General features: G+C 47.4%; 2 protein-coding genes and 1 long non-coding RNA gene across 9 annotated transcripts in view; 2 read left to right on the plus strand and 1 right to left on the minus strand.

Moving 5' to 3' along the window:
* The window catches only part of LOC150046819 (polycystin-1-like protein 2), a 65,183-nt gene extending 51,301 nt beyond the window's left edge, over positions 1–13,882 (plus strand). Inside the window, exons 33-43 of the mRNA XM_090357229.1 lie at positions 945–1,038; positions 2,453–2,587; positions 3,772–3,957; positions 4,935–5,262; positions 6,069–6,202; positions 6,800–6,927; positions 8,835–8,995; positions 10,464–10,674; positions 12,329–12,430; positions 12,875–13,006; positions 13,569–13,882. Of these exons, the coding sequence (XP_090213355.1) occupies positions 945–1,038; positions 2,453–2,587; positions 3,772–3,957; positions 4,935–5,262; positions 6,069–6,202; positions 6,800–6,927; positions 8,835–8,995; positions 10,464–10,674; positions 12,329–12,430; positions 12,875–13,006; positions 13,569–13,730 (1,773 nt within the window). The 3' untranslated portion in view covers positions 13,731–13,882. The remainder of the gene's footprint in view (positions 1–944; positions 1,039–2,452; positions 2,588–3,771; positions 3,958–4,934; positions 5,263–6,068; positions 6,203–6,799; positions 6,928–8,834; positions 8,996–10,463; positions 10,675–12,328; positions 12,431–12,874; positions 13,007–13,568) is intronic.
* The window catches only part of LOC150046821 (uncharacterized), a 55,375-nt gene that overhangs the window by 29,858 nt on the left and 1,579 nt on the right, over positions 1–23,938 (minus strand). For 4 of the 6 annotated variants that reach the window (XR_016539530.1, XR_016539527.1, XR_016539529.1 and 1 more), the window contains exon 2: positions 20,317–20,416. This is a non-coding gene — a long non-coding RNA (uncharacterized LOC150046821). Of the gene's footprint in view, positions 1–158; positions 249–1,548; positions 1,716–20,316; positions 20,417–23,938 lie in introns of all 6 variants that reach the window. The other 2 variants (XR_016539526.1, XR_016539525.1) reach the window with 1 other exon arrangement.
* Positions 16,441–23,747, plus strand: Gcsh (glycine cleavage system protein H). Of its 2 annotated transcripts, none has more exons than XM_090357227.1 (5): positions 16,441–16,669; positions 18,914–18,993; positions 21,001–21,064; positions 22,565–22,696; positions 23,134–23,747. In XM_090357227.1, the coding sequence occupies exons 1-5, from the start codon at positions 16,516–16,518 to the stop codon at positions 23,229–23,231; spliced, it is 528 nt and encodes a 175-aa protein (XP_090213353.1). In that variant the 5' UTR covers positions 16,441–16,515; the 3' UTR covers positions 23,232–23,747. The 2 variants fall into 2 exon arrangements, with proteins under 2 accessions (XP_090213353.1, XP_090213354.1); XM_090357228.1 differs by lacking the exon at positions 16,441–16,669 and adding an exon at positions 17,101–17,172.

The following is a 23,938-nucleotide window of genomic DNA, read 5'->3' on the forward strand; positions in this document are numbered from 1 at the left end:
ACACACACACACACACACACACACACACACACACACCAAAAAAAAAACAAAAATCACCCAGACATAAAACGTGTGCATCAGGTAGGAGTTAGGCTCCTGTTTCTGACATAGGAAACATCTTGCAGTATATTAGAACTGGGAAAGTACTAAGATCATACCTGCAGGTAAGTGGTGGGAGCACAGCTTCCCCTGGGAGGAGGGCCAGGGAGACTCTAAGTAGATGAAATAGTGTTGGGATGTGGGGAGCACTGCAGAAAAGAGAGAGCACATGGACAAATCTCCCACCCCACACCTGCTCTGCCCTCATCTACCATTCTGCCTTGAACAGCCAATGCAGTAAGATTCAAAAACTACCTCCTCTTCCTCCTCCTCCTTCTTTTTTTTTTTTGCCAGTCCTGGGCTTGAGCTCTACCACTTGAGTGTCAGCACCAATTTCAGCTTTTTCCTATATATGTGATACCAAGGAATTGAACCTGGCTCTTCGTGCATGCTAGGCAAGCACTCTACCACTAGGCTAAACTCTAGATCCATGATTCAAAACCCTCCTGTGAGCGGCCACCAAGGTTAGGCTACAAGACCTATTGAGAGCAGGGTACATGCTGAGCCTGGTTCACATTCTGCTTTCACACAGTAGGTGGGCAGTTTGGTCATAAGGGCATGTGTGGCCTCAATGCAGAGAAGCAGGGGTTGGGAGCAAGGAGGTGTAGTAACTACCTGCTTCAGGGTGAGACCCTCAGGCAGGCAAGTAGCAGGAGGGAAAGCTCAGGTGAGTTCAAGGACCTTCCAGTGTCTGATGGCCTCCACGGGGGACAGCTACTTTCCCACCTGGCTGCTCTAGAGGCCAGCTCCTGTACCCTGTGTACAGATGGGGCCCAATTCTGTTCCCCTCAGCCAGCCTTAAAGTTACCACTGCAGGCTTGGGGTTCACAGCGGTGATTTTTCAGGTGCTGGGCTTTGCTGCTTTCTTTGCACTGGTCTTGAAGAGAGAGGATGAGGAGGACAATATGCCCCCACTGCAGGGATATCTACGTGGCCCAGGTAATGGGGGCTTGGCGGGAGAGGCAGGGGTCTGGCGGTCCTACAAGAGGAGGATCTCCTACACTGCAGGAGAAGGCCTGCAGCGCCCAGTCTCTGCAGGATCCTGTGCAGAGATGCTCCCCGGACCTCATTCTCTACCAGCCTTCATGCAGGATTTGTGAGTCACCCCAAACCAGCCAGTCAGCAGTGTCTTCCCCCTATCTCCTGAACAGCTTTGTTCCTTCCCTCCGACACCCCACAAGACCCTCTGGCTGGAAGAGCTCATTTGGGGCCCTTGCTTCCTGTGTCTGCACTCCTCAATGCCCTCCTAAGCTGGAAGCCTTCTTCTCAGGATGCAGGCCCCTGGGCTTTAGAACAAAAACCAAGGAACAAGCTGCTTGTGGATGCTCTAAGAATGGCTGTACACTACAGCCTTAGGACCACACGTGGGCAAACTACAATGAGAGGGCCAAATCTGACATCCTTCACACACACTGGGGATCAAACCGTAGTACAGTCACTCATGGGTACCTTCATCTGAGCTTGCATTCTTCCAGTCCAGGATAGTTTTGGCTTTTCACATCCAAAAAGTCCATTAAAATCTTCTTTCAAGACTAAAGGGTAATTTTTCTCCAAAGAGATGCTGCCTCCAAACCGATTAAATATTAATTCAAATGTCCCTTTGGCAAATCTTCAGGCTGTGTGCCAGAAAAAAAGCAGGAACATAATTTGCACAGAAATCATCCATTGTTGGATACAATTCGATTTTAGTAAATTTACAAGGTTGTGTAACCATGGCTACAATTCAGATTTAGAGAAGCTTTGTCACCCCAGGCAGGTCCACCTGAAGTCAGTCTTACCCTCTCCTCAGATAACAGAGCACTGACTAGATGAAGGTCACTGGCCCTGGAACAAATGGGTATCCAGGGAGGTGACATCTATGTGTGAACTGAGATGCGAATAAGGTTGGGAAGCATAAAGAGAGTATGGGCCTCTGCTGAGATGGCACCTAAGCTGCCCTCTAGAGGATGGAGGGATGGGAGGGAAGGACTGCACACTGGGCATGTGTGAAGGCCCTGCGGTGGGACAGAACCGGAACTTTATAGCACCACTGACAGGATGGCTGGAAACATGGGTGTTGGGTTGAGGGGAGCAAGGCTGGGCAGCAGGTTGTAGAAGGCGTAGAGGATGTGGGGTACTGCGGGGTAAGTGGCATGAGCTGCTTTATCATTTCATAGGCATCTCTGTGGTTGCTTTCGGACACCAGAGATATTAGGTCACAGGTGCAAATGAGGCCAAGAGGGAGGCAAGAGGTGACAAATGCGGCTTGGGGCCCAGGTCCAAAAGACAATTGGTGAAGGCCGAGCCTTCTGGTTGTTGACCCGCATCTGGCTCCACTGCTGTGTGGGGCACTGCCACCTCCTTTTCTCCGCAGACCACTGTGCTGGGCTCCGGATGTGCAGACGCAGCAGCAAGGACTACCAACCCCCTCTTGCTGCTGCTGTTGAGAGGATGAAAACCACTCGCCTCAAGGAACAGAAGGCCTATGCCCTCATCAGAGAAATCCTGAGTAGGTATCCTTCCATGGCTCTCAACCCAGACTAAGAAGATGCAACCTCAGCAGTCCCTCGTGACCTCTGAGCGTCCGTTTCCCTAGATGGTAACTCAGTGTGCTTCACACGCTTCGATGGGTCTCCTCGGCCCTTAGGGTAGTCTGAGCTCTCTCCTGTGGCTCCACCCCCACACGTCCCCACTCCTGACAAGAGTCTGTGTGGCTCCCAGGATGCCTTGCACTCTTCTGAGCCCAGGGTTTTGACCACACCTTTCTATCTGGTCTTCCTGATATGTGCTCACTTTTCCTTTTACCTTTTCTGGGCCAATTTCAGCCCAATCACCATGCTGTCAGAGGCTTTCCCTAGCCCTTTGCCCAGGAGGTCAGACTCTGGTCTTCATCCAGGTCCCCCTGAAGCAGATAGGGTGATCCCAGAATAGGCACACAGGGAAGGAAGGAAACCATGATGGGTTCCTACACTGAGGACCTCAGGTACAGCATGTAGTCCACTCCCTGGTGTCCATCTACTCCTACTTGTGGAGAGATTCTCAGAATGCAGATGGTCCAGAGGGTCCTCACATCACGCTCCCATCCCCAGAGTGTTAGTGAGCACATGAGGACAGGAATGTCCACTGTCAGTATTGTAGCTCAGCAATGCAATGAGATGGATGCTCCATTGAGAATTTCTATGTAAGGTCCAGGAATCTGGTCTGGTGGTAGAGTGCTTGCCTAGCATGCAAAGCCCTGGGTTCGATTCCTCAGTGCCACACACACAGAAAATGCTAGAAGTGGTGCTGTGGTTCAAGGCTAGCCTTGAGAAAGCGCAAGGGCAATGCCAGGTCCTGTCAGGCCCCAGGACTGGCAAAAAAATTTCTTTTTCTATGTAAGAAACATGTATATAGCTAGACTCTGCAGGCACTGTTTTATATATATTAACTGATTTTTTCAACCAAACTGCACAGTGAGGGGTGGGCTAGAGGTCAAGGAAGGAGGAAGAGCTAGGATTTGAACCCAGATAGAAGGCCTATTGGTCTGCATCCTTCACCCCCTTTTGCTGTCTCCACAAGGGTCAGTTCTGCTCTTACAGGGGTGGGGGTTGAGGGGAGGGAGTGGGCTGGGCTCCAAACCCTCCACTGTTTGGAGCCCTGCTCCACTGTATTTTCTCCCTGGACTGCATGACGGCAGCTGTGCATTTTTTCCAGCATACGTGGGTTTCCTGTGGATGCTGCTGTTGGTGGCCTACGGACAGAGGGACCCCAGTGCCTACCACTTCAACAGGCACCTTGAGCACAGCTTCACCCGAGGCTTCTCAGCTGTCCTGGGTTTCCAGGGGTTCTTTGAATGGGCTAACACTACCCTCATGAACAACCTGTACGGCCATCACCCAGGTATGGTCCCCGGACTTCTAGATTGAGCTACTGTCTGGGAGCATGTGCAAGTCACTGAAGCGTCATCAGGCTCATAAAGCAACAGTTTCAAGACGAGAACCATACTCCTTGAAGACAACCCCTGTAAAGCCTGGGCCATCAACCCTCCTGATTCTGATCAGAGAATCTCTTTTTTGGAGACAGGGTCTCACTATATAATATAGCCCACGCTGGTCCTGAATTGGCAATCTTCCTGCCTTAGCCTCCCAAGTGCTAGGTTTACAGGTGGGGCAATGTCTTAAGTGAAAAGTAAGTAATCTTGAATTGGCTAGGTGAAAACAAATGTACTAGGCAAAACACCATGGGAAAAAAAAAAGCCAAGCCTGTACAACATGACATGTCCTTAGAACTGCAAAGCACTGAGTGTGGCTACTCCGGAAGGGAAGGGGAGGGATTCCTATAGGGGCTGGGGAGGAGGGTCTCCCAGTGAGCCACTGCAGCTGGCTAACTTGGGCCGGGAGTTTGGCCTACTGGTAGAGTGCTTGCCTAGCATGCACAAAGACCCGGGTTTGATTCCTTGGTACCACGTACATAGAAAAAAGCTACAAGTGGTGCTGAGGCTCAAGTGGTAGAGCTCTAACCTTGAGAAAAGTCCAAGGATAGTGCTCAGGCTCTGAGCTCAAGCTCAGGACTGGAAAAAATAAATAAAACGTGAAAGCAACAGTGTTGCTGGGATATTATCCATTAAGATGCTCGTAGGTTGAAGGAAGAGTGCAAATTGATGACAGGATGGTAGAGTGCAATCTCCCCAAAGAACTTACACAGGAAGTGGACCAGGTGCAAGATTGAGAGAAGGTGGGGAGGTCATCTGGATGAATGGAGAGCATGAGCATCTCTTGGCTGTCACGCTAATGGGGACCCTTTAGTTCCTATCAGCATCTGGGCCAGGAGAACAGACGCTTCCATTGCTGGACTTAACCACTCTGTGTTCATTTTAGGCTTTGTCACTGATGGGAACTCCAAGTTAGTTGGCAGTGCCCACATTCGCCAAGTGAGGGTCCGGGAAAGGTCCTGCCCACTTGCCCAGCAGCTGCAGGCTTCCTTTGATGGTTGCCATGCCCCCTATTCCTTGGATGTTGAAGACCTGGCAGACTATGGGGAAGGCTGGAATGCCTCCGCCCCCAATACCAGCAGTGACTTCCCCCAGGCTTGGCAGTACCAGAGTCAGAGCCAGCGTCGGGGCTATCCCCAGTGGGGAAAACTCACGGTGTACGGGGGAGGAGGCTACATGGTGCCCCTGGGAACTAGTCGCCAAAATGCATCAAGGTAAAGCTGACTCCATTCTCTTGCCACTGAGTGAAGCACGTTGCTAGAGTTCATGTTGGATTGGAAAATGCAGCCTCAGTAGGCCTGGGCCAAGTTTTCACGTCACTGTGGGAGAGGCTGGAAGAAGCAGAATCATTCAAAACATATTTTTGAGTCCCAGAAATGTGTAATGAAAGAGAAATTCCCCTCCAGCAATTGTTACGTGGGGTCATTTTCCTACAACTTTTGGAGGCACCATTTAAAGATGGTGTTAATGAGTTATGGAGAAGAGATAAGCTTACCCAAGAAGCAGCCAGAGTTTGAGGCCAGAGCCCTCTGCTACTACCAGAGCTCCTGTTCTTTATACTGTACCAGGTAGCCAGCTCTGAAAGCTGAGCTTGAGAGCTGGCAGCCAGAGGGACCTTGGTAGCTGCTTCTGTGTCCCACCTGAGCCTCTGGGTTGATAAGGTTCCTCTAACACCATGGCTCTCAAACTTAGAGACTTGTCCAAGGCCCTCTGGGCCCAGTGCTTCTGATGCAGCAGGTGTTGGATAGGGCTTGAGACTCTGAATTTCCAACAACTTCTCATATGCTTGTCTGGGACCTCCTAATCTGAGAAGTTCCACTATAATGGTAACAAGACCACATGTGCAAAAATTCAATGTCATGTACTGGGTGTGACCACCCACAGTACCAGTGGCCCAGTAGCGAGAGAGGAAAGAGAAAGCAATGGGGGTGGGGGGAAGGTTTGGCTAGGAAGTTGGTCTTATCTAGGGGCTAAAAAGCAGAGATGAAGAAGCATGATGGAGATGCTTTCTTTCCCACAGAATACTCCAGTATCTCTTTGACAACACCTGGCTGGACACCCTGACCAGGGCTGTGTTTGTGGAGTTCACTGTCTACAATGCCAATGTTAATCTGTTCTGCATTGTCACACTCACGCTGGAGACCAGTGCTCTGGGTGAGCTACCTTTCCTGGAAGCCCTGTCTCCAGGCCCAGTTTCCTGACCAGTGGGGCCCCACTTCCCAAAGGCCAGGATTCCAGGGCAAATGAGTTGCCCTGGGGGATTGGGTCTTGATTTGCCCTGACGCTGTGCATCTCTAGCTCCCCAAAGTCCAGGCACTGGAGTTGCCCTAGCCTTTGTTCCCCCTTTTGTGGTCTTGTCTCCCTCACTGTCCCCAGGGTACCCTGGTGGAGTCTGACAGTAGCCGATGCATCTCACTGTATTGGGGGTGTAGTGGGGAGTTGGTGGTGAGAGACTGTAAGGGACTTAAGTCACCTGTAGGAATATTTTATACACAGTGCATAAATCCGCCATGGGAAGTGCATTTTATACACTAATCACACACACACACACACACACACACACACACACACACACACACACACACACACACACAAAACCAAAGCCTCACAAACAGTATTTGCTTTAATTACATGTGGGATGCTCTCATAATTCTTGTTCATTCTATTTCTTTCTCCCCACCCTTCACTATTAAAATGCTAATCACGACTACTAAAAAAAAATCCTTTAACTAAAAGCACTCTGCTTCTCAGGAACCTTCTTCACACATGCCACCCTGCAGAGCCTGCGTCTGTACCCCTTCACTGATGGCTGGCACCCCTTTGTGGTGGCCGCAGAGATCCTTTACTTTGTCTTCCTCTTCTACTACATGGTGGTGCAGGTGAGGGGGATGGGGGACTCCTGGAAGGAGTTGGGGTACCTGGTCCTTGGCCTACACCACTCCTACTCCTTGAAATGGCGCCTAGAGGAGGAGGAAAGAGCATCTTGCTTTCAGTATCTGCCTGGCAACCTCAGTTCCTGAGGTCTGAACTAAGCTTCTGTCTCCAGCTGGCCTGGGAAGGATGGAGACTGGCATTTCTGAGGAACTGACACCTCAGGGGTAGCCCTCTGGGGAAGAGGCCCATTCGTCCTGTGACTGCTGAACAAAGGCCTCCTAAAAGGCTGGGTGAAGGGACAAGAGTGGCTGGGGTTCTCTTAGCTTAGACTGGGGAGTTCTTGGCACCTTTTACTGTCATCTATAGTCCACAGAAATCAGGAAGGAGCCCCACACCCTTAGCTTGTGCTGTACATGTGATATACCATGCAGGTACAAAGTTGATGATGAGAACTGGAAGATGTTAGACCTTACCCAAAATGGGTGATACGTGCCCTCCAACTCCCACCAAAAGTGGACATGGGATTGATACCTGCTCTATCATACCAAGCGGCCAGCTCTCAAAGCTGGTCTCATGAAAGCTGCCAGCCTAGAGGGACCTTGGGCATCTACAGCTGTGGCCCACTTGAGCCCCTGAGTTTATACGGCTCCTCTAATACCGTGGTTTTCATATGTTTCCATGATCTAGTAGCTGACCACATGGGAGGTACTATGCTAAGAACATGAAAGCTCAGAGTTGTTGCTTATCCAAGGTTACATGGTATTTTTTTTTTTCTGTTTTGCTTCGATGTGGACAGAACACATGCATGCTAGGCAAGCTCTGTCACTGAGTTATATGTCCAGCCCCCATCATCAGAGTTTGAACCCAGAATGTAATGCTTGACCTTCATATTTACCCCCCATGCCACAATATGAGCCTCATAAAGCAGGATACCAGCCAGGCATCGTAGTTCACGCTTGTCATTATCTCTTTGGAGGTTGAGACATGAAGATTATGAGTTTGAGGCAAGCCTAGACTATCCAGCTATTGGTTGGTCATTTTGGAGACAATCAACCAACCAATAGTTTTTGGTTTTTGTCTTTTTTTTTTTTTTACAAAACGGAGACTACATCTATTAAGCAATTCCTTCCTCCCCCTTCAGGAAAGCAGTGTTAGTACTGGATAAGTAAGCATTAGATCAGCAAGTGAGGTGCATCATGGGTAATCCACTCAGAGATCACTGACAGGAAGAAAACTCATGCATTTATACAGCTAGGCAGATGCCACCTGCCCTATTTGTCCTTAGATGAAAAGACCTGACCACAGTATCTGTCACCTTCTCCATCCTAAAGTCACATGGTCTCTGGGTCACCAGTGTTTGCCAACTGCCTTAAAAGGAAGGACACAACTTGACCTTTGTGACAGGGAGTTTGGTCAGTTGAGTTAGGTGTCTGTGGGGTTGGCTTCTGCTCACTTAAGGACCCAGGCAATAACTGGGGTACTATCTTCCTCCTCAGCCACACATGAAAGAGATGGTTCTCAGGTCTTTGAGAATGACTTTTCTGAGTTGGGAAGCTATCAAGAGGCTTCTTTAGGTTTTGAAAAAATACACCTTAAAGGGGCAGAGAAAGAATTTACAGTGACAGGTTTTCTAAAGACTCTTTGAAACACAAGGAACTGGAGGAGAATCTTTCCTTGCATGAGGATAAAGGTGTTTTTTTTTTCCTTATTAGATATTGTATTTATTCTCATATGTCCTGCAGCTGGATCTAGAGGTGGAAGCAAGTCCAAGACTGGGGAGGGGCTTCAAGGCACATTGCCAACAGGGCCAGGGCCTCTGGTCTCCCAGGCTTTGTAACTCCTGTTCCACTTTCCTGGCTGGGATCAGCAGTCGGGACCACTGCTTCCTGCAGAACCTTGACTCCTTTCCCAGGGCAAGCTCATGAGGAGGCAGAAGTGGGGCTATTTCAGCAGTAAGTGGAACCTTCTGGAACTGGCCATCATCCTTGCCAGCTGGAGTGCTCTGGCAGTGTTTGTGAAGAGGGCTGTGCTGGCAGAGCGAGACCTCCAGTACTACCGGGAGCACAGGACAGGGTAAGTGGTTGCCTCTCAGCTCCCCATCCCTCCATCCTCCAGCTCTCAGAAAGATGCTTTTGGGACCTTGCTGGCCCACGGCTCATCCCAGAGCCCTCAGCAGAAGTGACTGCAGTTGTCCCCTACATTCAGGTGTGGGGCCTGGAGCACATATGACCGGTGAGGACTCTTTAAGACAAAGTATAATATTACCTTGTTTTTGCACACAGCATTGGTCTGGGTTCCTCCTAGCTTTGGAGAAGACATGTTTGAAGAGACTGTGCCCAAGTGAGCAGTCTCTGCTAGCATGCACCAAGTGTCCATTCTGTACCAGGCAGAATGGATTAACTCATGTCTTATGCTCTCAGGACAGGCAGGGACAGATGAGGGTAGATGGTATCATATTCCACTTATCAAAGAAACTGAAGTTCAGAAAGCCCAGGCAACTACACCAGGACCACACAGCAAAAAAGTAGAAAAGATCTACTGTGTGGCTAAGTGCTGGTAGTTCACCCCTAAAATCCTAGCTACTCAGGGGATGGAAACCTAAAGATTATGGTTCAAAACCACCCAGGGCAGCAAAGTACATGACACTCAAAAAACAACAACAAAGCCAAAAAAGTGGAGTTTTGGCTCAAGTGTTAGAGTACTAGTCTTGAGTGAAGAGGTTAAAGGATAGTGCTAAGACCCTGAGTTTAAGCCCTAGTGCATACACACACACACACACACACACACACACACACACACACACACACACACACACGCCTAGCTTCTGTGCTCCAAGGTCAAATGGCTTGCTTTGGGTAACTGCATTTTTTTTCCATCACTGTGTTTACAGATATATCTCACATTGGATTTACTGTTGAAAGTCACACATTGGGGTAAAACACAGCCTCATCTATTTAATATTCCAGAGACCTCTACAAACACTGTCATCATCCCCCACTTTTTATTTTATGTGGTACTGAGGAATCAAACTCAGGGCCTCATGCATGCCAGGCAAACACTCCACCATTTAGCCACATTCCCAGTCCCCACTTTTTTTTTTAAACAAATGACAAAATCATTTGTAACAAGGCTCAGAGATGACAAGGTGCTGGTACAAGATCACACGGCAAATAAATACAGGTCTCGGAATTTGAATTCTATTCCAAACTTCCACTCTAACACTATCTCATTCATTCAACAAACCAGCATTGTGTCCTGTGCAGACATGTGTCAAAACTACCAGACACATGCTGTCCCCCTCACTGTCCTCCTCATCACTGCCAGTATCATCCCCATCGTTCCACCATTCCTGTCACAATCAATCTGAGCAGCATCACCACTGTGGTCATCCCACCTTACTCCTCATCACAGTTGTCAACACCATCATGGCTCTGAGGTCATGATAAGTCGAATCCCCCATCCTCAGATGGCAATCACGTGAATCCTACATCCAGAGAGGCTCTAGCTTCGTGGCTCACAGCCTCCTCTTTTTGTCTGGCAGGGGGATCAGTTTCAGTGAGACAGCAGCAGCTGATGCTGCCCTCGGATACATCATTGCCTTCCTGGTACTCCTGTCCACAGTGAAGCTTTGGCATCTGCTCAGACTGAATCCCAAAATGAGCATGATCACATCGGCTCTTTCCCGGGCCTGGGGTGACATTTCAGGCTTTATCGCCGTCATTGTTATCATGTTCCTGGCCTATTCCATTGTGGTGAGTGAATCCCTTGGGAAAACCTTAGAACTGGTCTCTGCAAAGCTGAGGCCATGTGGTAGCATGGAGTGGACAGTAAGGGAAACCCTGGGACCCTGAGGGATGGTGGATCTTCTGAGCATGGATCTTTCAACTGGGATCTCGTGGTATGGCCACCTCAATGGCAAAGACTGGTGGCTTCAGTCACATAGGTGTGAGGTGGCCTAAGCTCTGGGATGGAGAGGACCCCATTGCCCTGACAAGGGCGCCCTTTCTGCAGCTCGACTTTCCTGGATGGGCCATGTCTCCCGATGGCCCCGTCACTCAGAAGGCATGTGGTGAAATTCCCAACATGCGTGGGGCATAGAACTGCGCTGGGGGGTGAACATTTGTTAGGGCAAAGGTGAGGACGTGGAGGTGCTGTGTCCACAAGCTGTCCTAGATACTAAGGGATGAATTTGGTAGGACCAATGCCCTCCTAGCCCCTCAGTACTTAAGAGCATTCTGATGATCACAACTATGTGTGACAAATCCCTAAAAGAAAAATATTGAACATGCAACTCTTTTGTCATTTAGCAATATGAAAAATGACCTTTTTCTGAACCTTTGCATCCAAATACACACTCCTCTTATGTTCACCCCAGTCAATGATTTCTGCAATATTCATGCTCTCCTATTCGCCCTTGACTCTTCTGCTCTCTCTTGCCCCTCTCCTCACCCTAATCTTTTCTCATTCTTGCCTTATCTTTCCCTTCCCACCATGCCTGGAGCATACCTTGTACCAGTCCATTTAGATCCTAGATGCCACCCTATCACTACCTCACTGGACATCCCAAGCATCTTCCATCCCTGACCTTCTCCAGCTGCCCTTCCTACTCTCAGAAACAGGATGGGACACATTGATAGGCGGATGGAGGGTGTGTACTAAAATGGGTGGTTTTTCTGCAAGTCTGTACAAATGTCCTAATGCTGTGGATTTATTCAGCCCTCTATCTGCCATTCAGCGACGCTGCAGTGTTGTCTGAGACCAGAAGTGACAACTCAGGAGGGTCTGGGCCTTCCTCTGATATCATAGTCCTAGGGAATTTTTGAGGATATGTTGTAGTGAGGAGAGAAGCAGTAGGCTAAGATAAAAGGGACACATTGTCCACCCAGCACCACTCTCTGGGGGTAGAGTTGGGGCCTCAGAGCACCCAGTTTCCTCACTGAGTCTTAGAATAGCTATTTGGAAATTGGAAAGTATCATAGTGGCTTAGATAGCGAGTGCCTGAACACCAGAAGGGCTCAGAGAGCTCTGTGTACTAGAAGATGCAAAACTGGGCATCACCCACTGACTCTGACCCCAGCCAGTCCCAGATGAGGTTACTGATGAACATGCTTGCAGAGCATGCAACATGCACACAAATGGATGAGTGCAGGCATCAATGCTCACAGACTACACATGCAGACTCTCACATATGCAATGCGCATGGTCTTGCACGTGTGGACCCATAGAAATACACACCCTCTCTCAAACATTATTGCATACGCACACACATATGCACCTCCCATCCAGACAACTGAGCCAGGCCAGGCAGAGGAGGTGGTGACATGGGTCACATTGACAGCAGGACTGGGTCTGGAGAGAGGAGAGTCCTGCATCTTCTTCCATTCATGAGCACTCTTTCTCTAACAGTCTAACTTAATATTTGGATGGCAACTCCGTTCCTACAAAAGCCTCTTTGATGCGGCAGAAACTCTGATCAGCCTTCAGCTAGGGATCTTCAACTATGAGGAGGTAAATAAAGGGGTGGTGGACACTAAGCAAGGTCTGCACCAAACCTTCCTGAAAATTAGAAAAAGCACTCCCTCCCCTCCCCTCCTCGAGTCCCCACTTCCAGGCCACCACACAGCCACATGGTCCGGAATCCCTGGAGATCCTGCTCCTGAAATGCCAGGCATTCACTGACTACTGGAGGGGGGCAGGGAGAGGGTCTGTGCTGGAAGGTCTGCAGCAGGATCATGCCAAGCCCTAGCCAAATACGTGTTTGAGGATGTAGCAGTGGGCAGAGGCGTTGCCTGCTTCTGCTCTGGGCCTTCCCGTCCTCAATCCCAAGCAGAGGGGACCTTCCTAGCTCCAAGCTCTACCTAGCTCTGAGGATTAAATTTTTCTGAGAGTTTCCGACAGGAGGTAGACACTAGGACACAGAAAGCCAGGAATGACTGGTGTTATTCCTGGCAGGTCCTGGACTACAGCCCTGTGCTTGGTTCCTGCCTCTTTGGGTCCTGCATTGTGTTTATGACGTTTGTGGTGCTGAATCTATTCATCTCCGTCATCCTGGTGGCCTTCAGTGAAGAACAAAAACAAGATCAGGTGAGCTCTTGACCTGGAACTGACACTGAACTATGAGGAGACTACCTGAACTGTGGTGTTAACCATGGTCACTCAAAGTCCTAATAATGGTTCAGGAGGAGAAATAAGCCCAGGAGCAAATTTCTTCCTGTAGATCCCTAGCAAGAGAGGGCAGAACTGAGATCAGAACTGGGAATCCTCATCCCTAGTTTGGTACTACCCCAGTGATTGAGCCACAAATTACAGGCAGCCTGCAGAGCAAGCAAATAGCAATAAGTAGTAGTAGTAGTAGTAAATGGAAGAAAAACACTCTAGGTGACAGTGATCTCAGAAGAAGGTCTAAATGCTGCTAGTGCCATGTAAATTTACATTCTGTAATTCAGCTTTTCCTGTCCAGTTTGGGATTTAAAAGTGTTGTTGGGGAAAACCTAGAATGCTCAGAAGGGGAAGAAGGAGCCCCAGATATGAGGGAGGGAGGACATACTCCCCTTTCAGGGGTATGTAAAATCACAGTCTCTCCTTAGGAAAAAACCTCCAAAAAGGATGGCTTCAGATGTGTCCCTTGGTTCTGTCTCCTTTGCAGCTGTCAGAGGAAGGAGAGATCGTGGATTTGCTCCTGACAAAGATACTCGGTTTCTTGGGTGTTGGTTGTAAAAGAGAGGCGTCTCCAAGCAGTGGCCCGTGGCCCAGGTCACCCTTCGAGGCCCAGTCCACTCAGCCAGGACAAGCTTTGCCTGGGGTTTAAGCTGTAAGCTGTTTATCCACGTGTGATCATTCTGATGGAAAGGCTGGAGCTCTGTCCTGTGTTAACCACTGATTCTTCCCTTTCTTTAGAGCATTGGTTTTCTTGTCTATAGAAGAGTTACAAAGCCCAGCAAGTAAAAAAATAAGCATATATATATATATATATATATATATATATATATATATATAGTTGGCACTATTGTAGAGACTATTTGTTCCAATGTATTTCCTCCTCAAAATAAAAACTACATGATATAAAAATCTCTGTAGTAATAATTTATTGTCTTGGTTAGTCAGCAGTGGCCTTTGAATTATTTCAGTTTAAAACTAATCCTAGAATTTGTTCTAAACTGGAATCATTCAAGTAGGTCCTCTTAGTATCCTAGGGCTGCTGGAACAAAGTATGTATGACCTGTTGGACGTCCTAAAACAATAGAGAGTCTTTTCTCAATAACTTCTGAAAGCTAGAAGTCTGAAACCAAGATGCTGGCCGGGCCACATTCCACTTGAAACAATAGGGATAAAGCTTCTGGTGTTCCTAGAAAATCTCAGTGTTCCTCTGCTCTTGGAGGCATTATTCCTATCTTGTCACATGTCCTTCAGATTCTCTTTTCATAGGGTGGTAGCCTTGAGCTGGAGAGCTCAGGAACAGTGCCCAGGCCCAGAGTTCAAGTCCCAAGATCATCATCAACAACAACAACAACAACAAGTAGCCAAGATCTGGAGTGGAAAGTAACTCAGTATGATCCTGTTAGCATTCCAAATTGAGGCAAGGAGACCACTCTCTATTAAGTCCTACTATTGCCACCCAGCAGTTCTTCCTTAAGCTATAAAACGTTTAGCATAGTCTACAGCTGCTGGTCACATGACTTAACCTGTGGCACTTCTAGGCTTTTCTTTCTTTTCTTTTCTTTTTTTAATGTTCTAAGAATTGAAAGTGATACCTGACAGGGAGAGGTTTGGACAGGAGTAAAAACACAATGCTCATTCTGTGGCTCACACCTATCATTCTAGCTACTCAGGAGGCTGAGTCTAAGGACCAACCACAGTTCCTACCCTGCCCAAGCAGAAAGTGTGTGAGATGCTTCTATCGCCAACTAACCACCAAAAAGTCAGAAGTAGAGTTGTGGTTCAAGTGGTAGAGTGCTATCCTTGAGCCAAAAAGCTCAGGGACAGCACCTAGGCCCTGAGTTCAAGCCTCAGGACCAGCATACACACACACACACACACACACACACACACACACACACACGACAATGTTCACACGGTACCAGACACATGGCAGAGACTCCACAGATGGTGATTTTTTTTTACTCAGAGGACAATGGCGCATGTCCATTATGACAACCCCTGAGTAGGCCAGATGGAAGTTAAGTGCAACAACTTATGCAGCTTACATACAGACTGACTCCAAGGAAATCTGCCCTCCAGTGTTGAGTTTGCAGTGTTTTCCATTCCAGTGTTTCTTTGTTGGCTCTGGGCCCACTGCATCAAATCTGTGCTGAAGGTGAAATCTTTCCCAGAACTTACTTTCTGTGTATGTGGGTCTGAAGGATGACTTCATCGTTTCTCAGGCCTTGGTCACAGGATTTTCTGATTAAGCAAGAAGCTGCCTATACTGGGTCTTAACTCTTCACCTATTGGACACTTCTGCATTAGTGGTCTGGTCCAGTCTCCATCAAGAAGCTAGTCCTAACAGTTGGGCTTCTTGACTTTGTCTGTCCTGTTTGAAATCACTGGACCCCTTGGGATCTGCAGCAAAGAGATTTTTCATGGATTTTTTTTTTGGGGGGGGTTGGGTCATGGGATTTGAACTCGGGGCTTGAGCACTGTCCCTGAGCTCTTCAGTTCAAGGCTACTTATCTGATCCCTGGAGCCACAGCACCACTCCCTGTTTTCTAATGATTAATTGGAGATAAGAGTCTCACATTCTTTAGTGCCCAGGCTGGCTTTGAACTGCGATCCTCTGATCTCAGCCTCCTGAGTAGCTAGTATTACAGGTAGGAGCCACCACGCCTGCGTCATGGATTGTGTTCAATAGCTCAAAAAGTCAGTGGCAGCATCAGTCCTTGGCCTCTGGCCAAGGAGTGAGGAACAAATGGCCCTGAGGCTGTAAGACACCCTCAAAAATCACTTTGCTACATGACCGGCCACTCTCCCTTTGCCTTCCGTCTGCCGCCGACTGCCATCCACACTGATGATTCTGTATGATCGATCCATCACTGAAGTTATAAATACCCAAATGCCCCTGGGAGAAAAAAGGTTCCAGCCTCAGTGAGTTTAGCGGGATCTAACAGCGCCAAGCTTTCCTCCCGGACACAGAAGTGCAGCACCCGCCCTGCCCAAGCTCTGGTGCTGAGGTCCTGTCTGGGACTCACAAGGGAACCGCAGGAGCGCACTGCCCTCGGGGCCAGCCCTACCCCAGACTGCTGACCCAGCGACTTACCGGAAACACCGGCGCCCGGGGCCAGGCCGTGCCCCACCCCCCCGAGGCCCCGCCTCCTGCTCCCCGGGCCCGCCACCGGGTCTCCGCCCCTCGTCCAGGGCCCCATCCGGGCCTCAGCGCTCCAGCAAGTCACGCCTCCCTAACGCGTCACCCTATCCGAGCTTGCGTTCAGCCTAGACGTCCCCGCCCCACGAGCGCTGCCCAATCAGATCCCGTTCCACTTAGGGCCGGTCCCCCGGCTTTGGTCGGGCCGGCAAGGGGCGGAGCGCCCGGGGCGGAGGGGGGCGGAGCGGGGCGGGGTGGTGGAGGCGCCTGTCGGCGACCCTCGCAACCCCTGCGGATGATCATGGCGCTTCGAGTGGCCAGGAGCTTGGGGTCCGCGGCCTGCAGCCTGCGCACGGCCCTGGCGCCCGCCGCGCCCCGCCCGCCGAGGCCCTGGCGGCTGAGCGCGGACGCCGTTCGGACGCTGCGCATGGCCCCCGCTCTCTTCTCCGGTAAGCGCGGGCACGTGGGCGCCTTCTTCCCCCCGGCCGGAGCCGGCTGCGGTCCTGCCCGATCCCGGGTCCGTGGCCCCTCTCCCCGCGGTGTGGGGAGCCAGAAGTCACGGGCGGCCTCCTCGTCCTGGGTAGGGCGGAGCCGTGGAGGAGGCCCGCGGACCCGGGCCGGGCGTCCCCCGGCAGGGCGCCCGGCGGGCACGGCGGGGTTCGTGGTGACAGTTGCGCCGCCCCGCGTGCGGAGGTCTCTGGGCCCCCGAGGGCCCGGCCGCGGCGCCGTTACTAGGACAGCCGCGGGGCGGACCTTGGTGAGCTCCCCCAGCAGCGCCCGGGAGCGCGGCGCCGGGCCTAACTCAGACGGACCTGGAACCGGGACACCTGCCCGCGAACGGGGAAAACAGCCCCGCGGAAAGAGGGCTTGTGGTGCAGGCAGGTCCCTGCTCCGAAAATGTGTGGAGCTGGAGTCGTTCATTTTGTTTTATGCCGAAGTGTGGGGCCCACCGGTGCGTCACTGATCTGAATGCAAGGGCAAAGCATTTCCAGCCCAGGCTTTTGTTTCTCCTGGCTAGTCAGCAGTGTCGAGCCTTTACATGTTTACATTCTCCAGCCATTTAGTTCAACACTGCTCAGAACATCAAGTTTAGCACCTTGGTTGTATTTGTAATTCACTTCTGTTTTAAATGGACACATGGCTGTACATATTTAATGGAGAGAGAGTGCACTCAGGCTTTTAAAAGCACACACAGTCCACTGTCAGCTCTGGTTCTGTATTATCTGGACTGTGTGACTTAAGGTATGGTAACTTTTATGAGTCTTTTTCCTCATTAGAAGTGGAGGTAAAACCTACATTAAGAGCTTTTGGGAGGATGAAATTAAATTCTGTTAAGTTCTGGACTTACCTAACAAGCATTGAATACATTTTGCTAAAAATCAGTGTATAGTACCAAATAAATACTAAGGGAACATGGACTCACTAAATAAATTTTACCTGACCATTAAAAGGAGAAAGATACACGGTTTTAATGAATTACATATGCTTTTCTGAGGCTAAACCCCATGTTTTTCAAGATCCAGTTAAAAGAGTTATTTGCCTAATCTGTCCACTTTTTTCTGTTGGTTCAAGGGAATCATAATAGTACAATTTTAGGGCTAAAGGAAAGATGTCAGCACTTTGAAGTCCAGTGGAGCTTGAACACAGGGCTTGGGTGCTGTCCCTCAGTCTCTTTTGCTCAAGGCAAAATTATATTGGAGCTGGGAACATAGCCTAAAGGTAAAGTGCTCGCCTAACATGCATGAAGCCCTGGGTTCGATTCCTTGGTACCATATACACAGAAAAAGTGGGAAGTGGTGCTATAGCTCAAGTGGTAGAGTGCTAGCCTTGAGCAAAGAGTGTCCAAAGTTACATTGCCCAGACCCCGAGTTCAAGCCCCAGGACTAGCAAAAAAAAAAAAAAAATTACTTTGATATAGAATCTTTCTAAATTTTTGATGCTGTCAAACTTGCAACCCTCCTGGTTTTCTAAGTAGCTGAGATTATTGGCCATGACTACCAGTATGTACCATTTTTTTTATATAAACAGTCTTTCTTTAGGTGGTATCAGGATTTGAACTTAGGGCCTTGAATTGGCTAGTCAAGTGCTCCACTGCTTGAGATACTCTCCCAGTTTCCTAATCCCATCACCCAAAGTCTTACCTTTAAAGGACAGTTTTACCTTTCAGCAAGATAGACCAATAGTAGTTAAGTATACGTTTGAATGTGCTCCAAAGATTTGGTATGAGTAGGCTAAGTAATTTGAAGCCTAAGTTTTATGATCCTGGTCACCAAAGATGCACAAAGGTGTTCCTGTCTGTCAAATACAACCATTTAGACTAAGGTCTGCCATTTATACACATGGTATTTGTTCTTTTCTGGTCTGTATATCATTGGCAGGGAGCAACAATAAGACAAACTCAAATTCTGGAAATTCTGGCCTTTTGACAGAAACGATATGAAAGGATTGTTTAAAAAGCAATGACAGGGCCAAGAGCATGGTCTAGTGGTAGAGTGCTTTCCTAGCATACACGAAGCCCTGGGTTCAATTTCTTATTACCACATACACAGAAAATGCCCGAAGTGGTGCTGTGGCTCAAATGGTAGAAGGCTAGCTTTGAGAAAACCCAAGGACAAAGCCCAGGCCCTAAGCTCAAGCCCCAGGACTGGCAAAAAAAAAAAAAAAGGTTAACACTGCATTTCTTCTGTTTTTAGTGCGTAAATTCACAGAGAAACATGAATGGATAATGGCAGAAAATGGGATTGGAACTGTCGGAATCAGCAATTTTGCACAGGTATTGGAATGTCTTGAAAGATCATATCTGCAAAGATCTGTGATGATCTGCCCTTAAGTAATTTGGACTATCTCTCCCTTATGAAAAATGTTTATTCTGTATAGTGCATTGGGTCCTTTAAAGCCCATTGGAAGAAAATCAGTCAAGTGAAACAAAGTATTCCATAGGGCAGTGTGTGGTATAAGATGATGTGCCTGGCATGGTGCTATATACCTATGGCATTTGGGAAGTTAAGACAGGTGGATGAGAGTCTTAAATCCAATCTGGGTTACAGATAACCTGTCTTAAAAAACAAAGCCTTGAGGGGTGGGAGTTTGGCCTACTGGTAGAGTGCTTGCCTAGCATGCATGAAGATCCAGATTCAATTCCTTGGTCCCACATATGTAGAAAAGGCTGGAAGTGGTGCTGTGGCTCAAATGGTAGAGTGCTTGCCTTGAGAAAGCCTAAGGACAGTGCTCAGGCCCTGAGTTCAAGCCAACTAAGTACTGGTGACTCATCCTTGTAGCTACTCAGGAGGCTGAGATCTGAGGATCTCAGGGATCTGAATCCAATCCATGACCACTTTTACTTCTAGTTAACCAGCAAAATGCCAGACTGGAGATGTGGAAGATGTAGAAGAACATCAGTTGCAAGTGAAAAGGCTAAACAAGAACAGAAGGCTCTGAGGTTTTGAGACCCAGTACTAACACCCAAAATAAAACAAGAGATAAAAGACATTAAGTCAACATTTAAAAGAAGAAAATGTACCCCGAGTTTAAAAAATGTTATCCAGTTAAGAAAAGGATATCCATATGACCACAGCATTGTGAAAGACAGAAATAAAAGATAGGCCCAGATGACACAGAGGGAAACCTTTAATTTAGTCTGTCCTCTATTATTTCCCCATCTTCACTTGTCTTTTTTTTTTTTTTTTTAGTCAGCCATGAGTCTTGAACTCAGGGCACTATCCCTGAGCTCTTTTGCTCAAGGTTATCGCTCTACCACTTGAACCACAGCACCATTTTCAGTTTGGAGGTTAACTAGAGATAAGAGTCTCAGATTTAACTGCCAGGGTTGGCTTCAAAATGTGATCCTCAGATCTCAGTCCCTTCCTGAGTAGCTAGGATTGCAGGTATGAGCCACCAGTGTCTGGCCCTCACTGGTCTTATCCAGGGATACTGTTCAAAAAAACATGAGAGGCCAAGAAGTGACATTGATTTTCATCTGGATGCATGTAAGAGTCAAGAGGATGTTACCTGGTCAGAGAACAGAAATTTCTATCAATGGAGGGAGTCCCCTCCATGGAAAAAAACATGGTGATGTGAGGGGCTCTGAGTCACTCACCTGAGAGAGGCCACTTCTTCCAGAGGCTAGGTTTTAGGAGGACAGGGCTTGTAGAATCAATGAGTGGGATTTCAGCCAGTGAAGCAGGTCATGAGTAAAACTGCAGAGGTGGAAAAGCACAGTGTGTTCAGAAGATGTAGGAGTTGGCCTTACAGGCATATAATTTATGTCAGGGGCTAAATCTGATTCATGTGCAGTGTAGCTACTGAACTAATATTAGTTGTTTTTGTGAGTCATGGGGCTTGAACACTGGGACTGGGTGCTGTCCTAAACTCTTTAGCTTAAGGCTACTGCCCTACCCCTGAACCACAGCCCCACTTTTCCTGTTTTCTAGTGATCAACTGGAGATAAGAGTCTCATGCTTTGAACACAATCCTCAGATCTCAGCCTCTTGAGTAGTTAGGATTACAGGCGTGAGCCACTGCGCCTGGCTTATTTTTGAGTCTTAACTATGTAGCCAGGCTATCCTTAAACCCACAATCTCCTGCTCCTCCCTCCCTGGTGCTAGGATTCTAGGTGTTGGGATTTTAGGTGTGAGTACACTATTTCTGGCCAGTGTTTACATTTTCAAATGTTTGTAAAGAAGGATAAACAACGTAGCTATAGGGGATTTAGCCTTTGTATTTTTCCTTTATGCTGGGGGGGGGGTATGGGGTGATTCCTGTTGTTTTGGGTGTTTTCTAGGAAGCTCTGGGAGATGTTGTTTATTGCAGTCTGCCTGAAGTTGGGACAAAATTGAAGAAGCAAGGTGAGTGTTTTTCTTATTTTGGAATGTCCCTGTTTATGCTATGAATTTTCCCTGCCTATGTTTGACATGGTCTGCTGAGAGAATTCCAGGGCCCTAGCACTGGGGTTTGAACTCAGGGCCTCACCTGGTTAATTTCAACTGGTTCCTTTTTTCTGTTGTGTCTAGTCTGCAATAATGCTGTCTTCTGAGTTATTTTAGATATTCCATTTCCAGTATCCATTTAAAAGCATTTCAGGGACAGAGTTTAGCCTAGTGGTAGAGTGCTTGCCTAACATGCACAAAGACTAGGGTTTGATTCCTCAGTATCACATGGGGGTGGAGGGGGATAGGTGTGAGCCAGAAGTGGTGTTGTGGCTCAAGTGGTAAATTGTTAGCACAGTGCTCAGGCCCTGAGTTAAAGCCCCAGGACTAGCAAAAAAAAAAAAAAAAAAAAAGGCATTTCATTTGTGAGTGTTCCCCATGTCTGTCTACTCACTGTCATAGTCTTAAGTTTCTCTGCTAATATCAAGTCATTTGGGGATCTATCCCTGTTACTTCTTTCTTCTCCATCATCCCTTCTTTCTAGGATTTTGACCCCTTAGACAAATAAGATTAGTTTTCTTCTGGTGTTTTAGTCACCCTGTGTTTTGGGTGAGTACTCTTGTCAGGGGAAGGGTTGTGTAAATGAAGATCTCAGTCAGATCCTGTTTCCAGAAGTGAGTTTGCTTTCAAGCGAACAACTTTCCAGAGCTTTCATATGCTTGGTTTTAATGTTTGTTCAGTTTATAATTGCAAAAGGTGGTCTGATACAAGGTATTTCTCCACTTGTAGAACCTCTAAAGTTTTTTTCCCTCCTCTAAGCTCCTAATAAGTTTGAAGAACATTGAATTTTATCAAACGTAAACATATCTGGTATCCAAGGGCTTCACTGTTTGTTGTTCACTGTTCAGAAGATAGATGCAGTTTACACCCTGCTCATAGATAGGAGCTTAAAAAGATGGCTTTGAGAGGCTGGGAGTTTGGCCTACTGGTAGACTGCTTGCCTAGCATGCATTAATACCCAGGTTCGATTCCTTGGTACCACATACATAAAGCTGGAAGTGGTTCTGTGACTCAAGTGGTAGAGCTCTAACCTTGAGAAAGCCCAAGGACAGTGCTCAGGTCCTGAGTTCAAGCCAGGACTGGCAAAAAAAAAAAAAAAAAAGATTTAAGAAATTTTAGAATTAGATGTGAGGCAATCACATCTCTATTTGTATCTTCAGGTACTTGGGTCATGGGGTTTGACCTCTGGGCGTGGGTGCTGTCCCTGAGCTCTTCAGCTCAAGGCTACCACCCTATCCCTGGAGCCAAAGCCCACTTTCTGTTTACTAGTGAATAATTGGTCAGTCTTTTATGCCCTTTTGTGCATGGGCTGGCTTTGAACTGCCTGATCTTCAGGTCTCAGCCTCCTGAGTAGCTAGAGTTACAGGTGTGAGCCACTGTGGTGCACAGCTAATATTTTCTTTAATTTATTTCAATCAGATGAGTTTGGTGCTTTGGAAAGTGTGAAAGCTGCCAGTGAACTCTACTCTCCTCTATCAGGAGAAGTAACTGCAGTTAATGAAGCACTTGCAGAAAATCCAGGGCTTGTCAACAAATCTTGTTATGAAGATGGTAAGTTTTTCCCATTGTCATCCTTGCCTAATTTTTCCTAAACTCTTGTTTCATGCCTAACCTAGTGAATTAGACTAACAGCAGTTTCCTCCATTCTAAACATGAGTTGAAGCTCAGATATTCGTGTCTGAGGATCATGAGGAGCCCGTCAGTGGTAGTATGGCTGGGTGTCTTCGCCTTCTATCCCTCTGGTGTTTCACATGCACTTAGCCTCACTAGTTCCAGGGTTGTGCCTCTCCTGTGAAAGATGTGTGCACTTGTGAATTTGAGTCCTTGTTTGAAAAGCTTCACCAACAAGTAATATATGTACATGAGATTAATTTGATGGTCTAACTGAATTCACTAGATTAATTTTGAAGCACTGAGAAATTTACATTTTGAATGAATTAAGACTTTAAAAGGGTAATTTGTGATTTAAGATTCTGTTTTGGTTGCAGGTTGGCTGATAAAGATGACAATGAGTAACCCTTCAGAACTAGATGAACTAATGAATGAAGAAGCATATGAGAAATACATAAAATCTATTGAGGAGTGAAAATGGCACCCTGAATAAACCAGAGTGAAGTAATTTACTGCACATAGTTGTCTAAATTAGTGGTGGATGAAAAACTTAACATTTTGCAATGACTCAACACTTTCTGGTAGGAAAAGCAAGAACTCAACACTACTAAGAGAAAAAAATATCCTTCACTTTCCAGTGATTACAATGTTCTTTTTTACAATACATTAATGAATTTTAGACTAAACCCTAGGATTTGGTATTCTGAATTTATTGTCCAGGGTAAAAATCTATAGAGATTATGTATCTCAATGATAACTATTATCATGCATCCTATTGTAACTAAATTCACCTCTGGATTTGGATTGACCTAATGACCTTGCCACTTGAAATAACTGGGAGTGGAGGAAAGTGCTTGTTGGAGAGCCTCATATGAAGAATTCTAGCTCTATTTTATAATGCACTGCATTTGCTGGTGCTATTTTTATACAGTGAAGCAACAAGTTTGCAGCAAAGTAAGAAATAAAATATTAAATCTCTTCATTAATCTTGTTTTTTCGTGCATTAATAAGTTCATTTCCTGACTCAAGTTTTTGTCTTGTGTTAAATCATTTTATGACTCATTCATTTTAAGTCTGTGCAAAGTTGTTGGCTTTTCTGTGGGTCTCACACATGCTAAACATATTCTTTACCACTAAGCTACATATCCAGCCCTGGGAAATTGTTTTTACAAAGAAAATTTA

Source organism: Megascapheus bottae, chromosome 24, assembly GCF_031878675.1.
Source record: "Megascapheus bottae isolate mThoBot1 chromosome 24, mThoBot2.hap1, whole genome shotgun sequence".
Lineage (NCBI taxonomy): Eukaryota > Metazoa > Chordata > Mammalia > Rodentia > Geomyidae > Megascapheus > Megascapheus bottae.

Excerpts from the sequence above, each read along its gene's own strand:
- Gcsh (XM_090357227.1), top strand. The coding sequence starts at position 16,516 with ATGATCATGGCGCTTCGAGTGGCCAGGAGCTTGGGGTCCGCGGCCTGC. Across the intron at positions 16,670-18,913 it reads GGCCCCCGCTCTCTTCTCCG|TGCGTAAATTCACAGAGAAA; the intron begins GTAAGCGCGGGC and ends TTCTGTTTTTAG. Across the intron at positions 18,994-21,000 it reads GAATCAGCAATTTTGCACAG|GAAGCTCTGGGAGATGTTGT; the intron begins GTATTGGAATGT and ends GGTGTTTTCTAG.